This window comes from Osmerus mordax, chromosome 13 (genome assembly GCF_038355195.1).
Source record: "Osmerus mordax isolate fOsmMor3 chromosome 13, fOsmMor3.pri, whole genome shotgun sequence".
Classification (NCBI taxonomy): domain Eukaryota; kingdom Metazoa; phylum Chordata; class Actinopteri; order Osmeriformes; family Osmeridae; genus Osmerus; species Osmerus mordax.
This window is the reverse complement of record NC_090062.1, coordinates 11,405,873-11,415,080: the sequence shown is the minus strand read 5'-3', so window position 1 is coordinate 11,415,080 and position 9,208 is coordinate 11,405,873. Positions and strand designations below refer to the sequence as shown.

Here is a 9,208-nt window from a genome sequence, read left to right as displayed (position 1 = left end):
AGATAGCAACGTTATTAGTGTTCCCTAAAAAAGAAAAAAGGTAAGGAAGGATGACCCAGTAAGATAAGAGGGCGGGACGAGGATACTGTACGAGGAGAGACAAGACGGTAGCTCTGAGGGTTCCTGGAGGGGGGAGCGAGCCAGCGTAGCGTGAAGGAAGCGTACAAGCTAGAGAACACCGTCTTTGTGTACCTGACAATATTAAAAAAGACGGTCAGCCTGTGTGTCTGTCTACAGTAGCTAACTGTCTGTCAGAGAGATAGTCAGTCCCAGAGGGTGCTGGTTTGTACTACAGCGCATTCCACTAAGTAATGGTATTAATTGACCAATGTTTACTGGGGCCAGAGCAAAACAAAGTGCATTCTGATGGTACTGGAATAGAGCGCTACATGCAGCACAGGGTCTAAACTTAGTGGAATTGATGTATGCGTGTATAATGTTGGGTGGGTATACGTGTGGTCCTTGCAGCAGTGTAGGGTTGTGTATCTGCAGTAGGGTTGGATCACAGTGATCGGTCGGACCCAAATTGGCACAGCGCAGGGGGAACCATGGCACAGGTTCTTGGATGATGCTATCACTGGCTGCTGCCTTTAAAGGTCTAATTAGAATTTAATGTGATTGTGTGTGTGTGTGTGTGTGCTTGTTTGTGTGTATTTTATGAGTGCCTGGGCTTGTGTTTTGATGCTTGTTTATTTGTGTCTGTGCTTGTGTTCTGGTGCTTGTTCATGTGCAAGTGTTTGTGTGTGTGTGTGTGTGTGTCAGGGACAGAATTTTCTAAAATCCACCAATAATCCTCTTTGAGGGTTGCAAGTTGCCATGAGCTCACACAACAAATCCTAGGAATAATAAATCAGCTCTTTCTTTCTCTCAATTTCTCTTTCTCCTCCTTCCTGTTTTCTATATCTCAAAAAGTGTATGCCTCCTTGAATCAAGTCAGGACACTGTCCACTGTCCTCAACTGACCAACCCACCTCCACTGTGGATTCAGGGTCCCACTTCAGGTGGGGCACTGTGAGATTATAACCTCAGAGAGAACTCCATGGGGGGGGGGCCCTCCATCTCCTCTCCCTGGGCCTCCAATCGTGACCGCCCCCACTAACACTGTGCTGGAATTACTGTAATACAGGGCACGAGAGCTCACTTGAGAAGGTGTTATCACTTGACCATCATTGGAGAAGGGGGTGGTGTGGTTTGTGTTGTGCATGTGTGTGTGTGTGTGTGTGTGTGTGTGTGTGTGTGTGTGTGTGTGTGTGTGTGTGTGTGTGTGTGTGTGTGTGTGTGTGTGTGTGTGTGTGTGTGTGTGTGTGTGTGAAGGAGGGATGGTGGGGTTGTGGATAGAGGCTAAGGCTCTTTGTCTTTTGCAGAAAATGTTATTTCATGTGAGGTCCTAGCAACTTTGACCCTCAAAATTGAGAAGACCAATAGGATGCCTGGAGGCTCAGAATAGAAAATGATAGAAAATTGAATAAATAAAGAAAATACAAAAAGGAAGTGGCAAGGGTGGACTATGGGAATAAAAAGAATAAAACATATTTGAGTGAGAGGAATGCAAACGGCCCTTTCTCCCATGATGCTTTGGGGCTTAGTACAGTAATTACAGCATCAGGGAGATGAGATAAGACAGAGGAGAGGAGTAATCTGATTCAGACAGCGAGAGAGAGAGAGAGAGAGAGAGAGAGAGAGAGAGAGAGAGAGAGAGAGAGAGAGAGAGGGAGAGAGAGAGAGAGAGAGGGAGAGAGAAAACAGGCACAGAGAGGACCACGTACCACCATCTTGTTTTTGGACACCCAGCAGTCAGCAGGGAAGTCTTGCAGCATGGGCACCAAGAACTGCAGACAGCCATCCCAGTGACACAGCAGCAGCATCATACCAATCAGGTTGACGATCCTCACCATGGCACTGGCCAGGTCATAGGTCATGTGGAATATCTGAGGAAGAAGCACACAACTTTGTCATGATGTTGTCAATTTATAATATATACTAGATATAATCGATTAACCTCTGGCAGGTTATTTCAGCTAGAAATAACAGTCTTCTAACCACAGTAATGTTATTGTAAGGCTGTCCCAGACGGGGTTGGATCCAAGCGCAGAGCGCACATTTATAAGAATGGTCGGACAGGCAAAGATCGGTACGTGCTGTGTGAGGAGGGGCCCACGGCGCAGCATGTTCAAATCGACGCTGGTTCAGAGCCAAAAGTCAGAAGAGGACTCCGATTCTCAGGTCCCGTTAGAATCAGACACACCGACACATAGACTGACCAAACCTTTTAACTGCTCTCTGCTTTCGAAGAAAGATCATTTCCCCAAAGACCCACCTCTCACCTTGTTCCCTGAATTCTCCGTCTCCACTCTTCAGCTGGAGGAACAAGGTCACAGAGGCTTTGCAGCGCTGCAGTCGTAACTGCGCTGAGTCTGTCTGCGTTTAATCTCAACTTTGTTGCGGGCCACCATGTTCTCAGCATGCTGTAAGGGTCTGGGCTGGTATGGAACCGATGTGGCATGTTATGCAATAGCCATGAACCTATACAGATGTTACCAATGGGTCTGGGTTTGATCAAGTCGTGCAAAGCTAAGTGGAGAGGGGTGGGGAAGGGGGGAAGGGGCACCTGGGACATCAGCTTTATCTATCAGAAAGATTTAACACTGAATCACTGTAAGCAACCACTTAGATAACCACAATAATGGTAAAAGGATAAGAGCCTTGGCCCTGACTGTGTGTATGTGTGTGTGGTTGTAAGTGTATGTGTTTATTTACACGCGTGTGTGAGTAAGGGGCAGTGGGGTTTGTTAATCCTCATGATAAATATACTCATAAGAAGCTGGAGGATGTCTTTGCTGGTGTGAATTTTTTATGACCTCAACAATTTAAAGCCACTTAATCCCATTGAGTGGCACGGTGTGCGCTGTTAACTGCTCTTCTCCTTATTAAAAGCCACTCAGCCCAGTTTAAAAGCTTACGGTTCTGAGAGGGATATTCCATCTCTCCCCTTTTGTTGTTCAGCCATGGAAAGAACAGGAGGATAGACAGACAGGCCATACACACAGAGAACCCACACCTACGCACACTATTTGCATCACCGCAATTACAACACACTCACTCTCACACACAGACCTTCAGTCAGACTCTCCTTCCTGACGCATACAGTAATCAGCATTACCTATGAAAGAATTGTGCTTGTTCATTTCACTGTTGGACGTTTCTGAGTGTCTGTGTGTGTGTTTCTGTGTGTGTGTCTTTGGTTGTGTTTGTGTAGAAGGGAAGGGTGACAGACTGGCAGGAACACCTCTGTTAGCTGCCATCCTTCTGACGTCTCTGGCACGTCGGTGTGGGTGCTGCAGTGCCACTCAATCACTGTGCCACCCAGTCACAGTGCCACCCAGTCACAGTGCCACCCAGTCACAGTGCCACCCAGTCACAGGGATATCTAGTCACAGGGACACCTAGTCACAGTGCCACCCAGTCACAGTGTCACCTAGTCACAGTGCCACCTAGTCACAGTGCCACCTAGTCACAGTGCCACCTAGTCACAGGGACACCTAGTCACAGTGCCACCCAGTCACAGTGCCACCTAGTCACAGTGCCACCTAGTCACAGGGACACCTAGTCACAGTGCCACCGAGTCACAGGGACACCTAGTCACAGTGCCACCCAGTCACAGTGCCACCTAGTCACAGTGCCACCTAGTCACAGGGACACCTAGTCACAGTGCCACCGAGTCACAGGGACACCTAGTCACAGTGCCACCCAGTCACAGTGCCACCTAGTCACAGTGCCACCTAGTCACAGTGCCACCTAGTCACAGGGCCACCTAGTCACAGGGACACCTAGTCACAGTGACACCTAGTCACAGTGCCACATAGTCACAGTGACACCTAGTCACAGGGCCACCTAGTCACAGTGACACCTAGTCACAGTGACACCTAGTCACAGTGCCACATAGTCACAGTGACACCTAGTCACAGTGCCACCTAGTCACAGTGCCACCTAGTCACAGTGACACCTAGTCACTGTGCCACCCAGTCACAGTGCCACCTAGTCACAGTGCCACCTAGTCACAGTGCCACCTAGTCACAGTGACACCTAGTCACAGTGCCACCTAGTCACAGTGACACCTAGTCACAGTGCCACATAGTCACAGTGACACCTAGTCACAGTGCCACCTAGTCACAGTGCCACCTAGTCACAGTGACACCTAGTCACTGTGCCACCCAGTCACAGTGCCACCTAGTCACAGTGCCACCTAGTCACAGTGCCACATAGTCACAGTGCCACCTAGTCACAGTGCCACCTAGTCACAGTGCCACCTAGTCACAGTGCCACCTAGTCACAGTGCCACATAGTCACAGTGACACCTAGTCACAGTGCCACCTAGTCACAGTGCCACCTAGTCACAGTGCCACCTAGTCACAGTGCCACCTAGTCACAGGGCCACCGAGTCACAGGGACACCTAGTAACATCCACTCCGTCTTGTTAGGAGGGTGCCAAAAGCATGCCCAGGACCAATACTTTGTTCTGGATTCAGAGTCAATCTCCTTGTGCTATTTCTCCCTCTTTACTATTTTCTGTCTCTTCTCTCTCTTTCTCTTTTTCCATCTCTCTTGTACTCCCATGTCTCTTGTTCAGAGCCTCTTTCGCCCAAGGCACATTTACATCATCTGTGCCAAGTCATTCGCCCGGCTGCGCCTTCCTCACTCAATCTACACGGCCACTCGTGTCCCCTCTCCTCCTCCTCTCCTCCTCCTCCCCTCCTCCCTCCCCACAGCTGCGCTCAACGCCGGGGAGCGATATTTGTTTTTAAGAAGCCTCCATTTTCCCCCTTCAGACACAATAAGGTATGTGTTATCTAATACGAGCCAATAGCTTGTGATGTTGACTCTCCCACCCGGAACTAAATGACATTCCATAACATTAAAGAGCTGTAAAATCACTCTGTGGCTCAATGAATAAATCATGAAGGGTCCCATACTGTCTCCATGCACATTGAGATTGATATTTCTTCCTCAATTTGTGAAATTGTATTTCTGAGGCAGCAGAGGGTAAGCGTTATCGTACCCAGGGTGCAGGGCTTGGCTTTGCTCAGCGATAGCCTGATAGGTGATGCATTCAAATGTGGCAATTTTCTCCTGATTAAAAATGGATTGAGGTATAAAATATACAGAATATAAAGCTCACAGTGTCTGAGTGCAAAATTTGAATTAATTATCAGGTTACATTTCCCATGAGTGTTTTTTATGTAATTAACATGCTAATATTCCACTTGGCCCTTGGGCTAAACGCACAAGGCAAACTAATCATTTGACAAGCTATGTGAAAACAAAGATTTATTATGAGGATATTATGTGGATAAAGTAAGACTCTATCCACAGCTAAACACACGAACACTCAAAGAGGGAACTCATATGACTTTGTTTAAGTAAATGAGGCAATGTCCCAAAGTCAGAAAAGAGTTAACAGGTCATGTCCAAAACCAGTCCTTAAGGCTGTAACTCCTCAAAAAACAAATCTGGCCTCAATCAGCTTCCTGAACTTCTCTTACTGTTGGTTGGAGGTGCCCTATCCTGAATAATGCCATGCAAATCTCCACCTAGAGCTGGAGCAGTGTTTCAAACACTGGGGTTGAGGGAGGAGAGACGTCCCTCCTATCTCCCCTCTCAGCTTCACAGTCAATTCAAATCAACTCCTGCTGAGGCAGAGAGGACTGTCTTTCAATTACCCCAAACCGCTCCAGCTAAATGGGAACAGTCTGTTCTGATACAGGGTTATTAAAGGGTCATTATTTTGGAGCTGAGGAATGCATCTCTCTCTTCCTCTGACTCCAGGATTCTCCTTAGGTTTCTCTCTCTCTCTCTGTTTTTTGTTTTACAGAAGATCTCTGAATGCTGGAATGCAGGACAGAGAGGATAATCTCATTTTGATGACACATACACACACTCACACGCATTGTTGGGCCCACTGCATTGCAGAGTACACTGCATTGCATTAAGGATGATGGATTTCCAGTCTCCTGCTTTTAATTGATAGGACCATGCAGTGATCCTGACACCATTACTATCACAGTAAACAACAGGCCAATGATTGATAGAGGCACACAGACACTCCGCAAAGGTATCTTAAGGGCAGGGTCTCTCACAATGACAGTCAGGATAACCTCAGCACTGCTGTAAGTGCTTGTGCGTGCTTGAGTGTGCTTGTGTGTGTATGTGTGTGTGTGTGAGAGTGTATGCGTGCATGTGTGTTTTATTCACACACACACACACACAGGTTGGGGTACTTATTCATGGCTCACATTTTAAATAGAGCTCATTCACCTGCATAGTATTAATAGACAAGCTATTAGGCAAAAACTGTGTGCATGAGATATGAAGTTATTGACCTGTTTTGGAATGTGTAATGCAGTTTACTAATGCTTATGACAATCTATCTTTAAGGACCTGCATTGGACCTCATGAAAATTCATGATTTCTGTTGGCCTTAAACTGGAAAATGAACACCAAATAAATGTATTCAAATTTAAAGCGAAACAAAGTCAGGCTGTAAAAGGAAACCAACGTCAAGAAACGACATGCTAGGTGAGGAACGATGTGAGGCCATCTGAGCAATGTGGGGACATCAGTCTGTGACAGGAAGCTATCTAGGACAGACAGGAAGTCGGGGAGGCAGCTGCCAAGTCATGGCAGACAGATGGAGGGAAGAGCACGAGGTCCAGGTGAGAGAATAGCTGCATGTATCCCAGAATGGAGAAAGAGGCTGTTCAGACACAGCAGAGGTAGCGCTAGGCTCAGGCATCTGGTGTTTCCTGTCTCCCTCCCTAATGATGATGAATGCTTGGCGTGAAGTGTCGCCGCCAAATCCAAGACGAATCATTCACTCACATTGTTTTCACTGATGCCTCTTTCCCAACGCTCTGCGCACCCTCACACCCCCTCTTTTATGATTTTAGTTCAGCCCATGGGACTCCTCAGTGTCTCTCACAATGGGGTCAACACGAGCAATACTAAAACACTAAGATGGGAGGGGGGTTAATGGGTGTCAAGACAACTTCACTTACACACTCACTCAAACCCACCCACATACACAAGTACTGGCTATAGAACAGATGTAGATTAAAAAGTACCTGTGTGTGTGTGTGTGTGTGGGGGGGGGGGTAGGGGGGTTGAGGGGGTTGTGGGGGTTGAGAGCACACCACAGGAGGACCTATTCCATGACCCATCTAAACCCGACATGGGGGCATGGGAGGGGGGCAAACACTAGGGCTTCCCCCCCACTTAGACCCCTACTGAGCAGCATCGAAAGGGGTGTGAGCAGGATTACACGTTTGGTTGTAATACTCCTTTAAAGGCTCCCTGCGGTGGGTATTAATATCATACAAGGAGCATTCACATTCTTGAGGAGCTGTCAGTGTTGCCGGCAAGCCTCATTGTGCACCCAATAATACCCCATTAAACCCATTCTTCTTGCCTTTCTTATCTTTGAAAGAGCAGTCCTTGGCCAAGGTAGCGGGTCGCCAACATGGGGGTCTGATTGGTTGTTTTTTATGCCTTATTTACATAATTTGCCACAATTTATTGGGTGGAAATGAAAGGCGGAAGGCGTCGGCCTGCGGGGGCTAACGTCTTTCACGTTGCAAGCGCTCATCCAAGCGTCCGGGGATTTCTTTTGTGGAGTATTTGCTCGCAATCCCCCCCCCCCCCCCCCCCATCTCACGCATCCCTTTATATACACACCTAACACACACCCTCCGTTCTGCATCGTGCTCTCAGCTTGCTGGGCAGCGACACCATACATTTTCCCCATCCCAGATGCCTTTATTAACAGAGAGGGACTCCCTGCCTGCGACACCATTAACAAACACAGATGGTATTGGGCCCACAGCTTCCAACACTCTGTTCACAAAGCTATATAATTGCCTGGCACACCGCAGTTATCCACCCACTGATGCTATGCGAGTTGACCTCTCTTGAAGTGTCTTCTCCTGTAAGGAAATTATAGCTACGCGCTAAGGCAAATATGGTCTAGACGCTGTCTAGCTGCTGTATTTTGGGTGGTTATTTTTCTTGCCTAGCCTGGTCTTCACAGTGCCTTAGCGTCCGTCCTAACTACACTGCTTTGTCTGATCACTACATGTGACAGTGATGATGGCATCTGAAATAGGAAGTGGAGGTGGTGTGTATGTGTGTGTGTGTGTGTGTGTGTGTGTGCGTGTGAAGGGGGGGAGGTCCTTTTGGGGCATAGTCATTAGTGAATCGGTTTGAGTTTGATTTAATAACATGCTGACTAATTTAATTCAAGTCACTGGTTCTCTGATGGCAGGAGACAAGTCTTATGAGAAGCATATCCGGCCTGGGTCTTTATTTTTATCCCAATGAAATATGACAATGAGAGTAGCTTGGCTGTCAGGGTGACGGGGGTCGACAGGAGAGACGCCGCATGGTAGAACCCCTCTCCCCTCCCTCCCCTCCCGCTTCCTTCTTCACCTCCTCCTCCCCCCTCCGCTCGCCCTCGCCTCCTCCCTCTCTCTATGCCTTTGATGGATATCTGCACACCACTTAGAATGTCATTATCTGTGACAGGGCTAGCATTGACACACGCGCACACACGCACACACTCACGCCAGTAGGGGTGCACTCAGCGTGGTCGTTATCTCACTGGTAAACACAGTGGCTCGGGCATCGCTTCTGTCTCGTTATATGGGTCGTCGCAGTCCCGTCGTGTCACAAAGGTATGTTACACTTTAGAATATCTCTTGAAATGTTCCACTCTACATTTGGGCAACAGAATGAGGGCGACCCTTCACCGCCGATATGTGCTTGAGGGAGTCTTCGGGGGCGGGCTGTCTGTCTGTCTGGGCTGCTGTTGGTGTTGTGTTGCCGGGACTAGGAACCTGGCCTAAAGGAAAGCGTTTAGCTTATGCGCCCTGTGACAGGTGGGAACATGGATTCTTCACTCAGTCGCTCTGGGCTTCACATACAGCCCCCCCCCCCCCCACACACACACACCTCCCAGCAACTTCGCTCCCCCCACCACCATCATCAACACCCTCTCTGACAGAGCAGCATGTCCGATGGCATGTTGCACTGCAGCACGATCCAGCATAAGCCACTGCAGGGGTGTGCTATGCTTTGCTACGTGGAGCACAGAGTCCACTGTTCCTCTATATTCTCAACCTACTGGTCTGTGATGCCTGATGAAGGTCACATCACTGTA

The 9,208-nt window shown here is 48.2% G+C and overlaps 1 protein-coding gene across 1 annotated transcript in view; it reads right to left on the bottom strand.

The window, feature by feature from the left end:
• The window catches only part of hcn4 (hyperpolarization activated cyclic nucleotide-gated potassium channel 4), a 54,601-nt gene that overhangs the window by 25,142 nt on the left and 20,251 nt on the right, over nt 1-9,208 (bottom strand). The window contains exon 3 of the mRNA XM_067249015.1: nt 1,767-1,928. Coding sequence (XP_067105116.1) covers nt 1,767-1,928 — 162 coding nt within the window. The remainder of the gene's footprint in view (nt 1-1,766; nt 1,929-9,208) is intronic.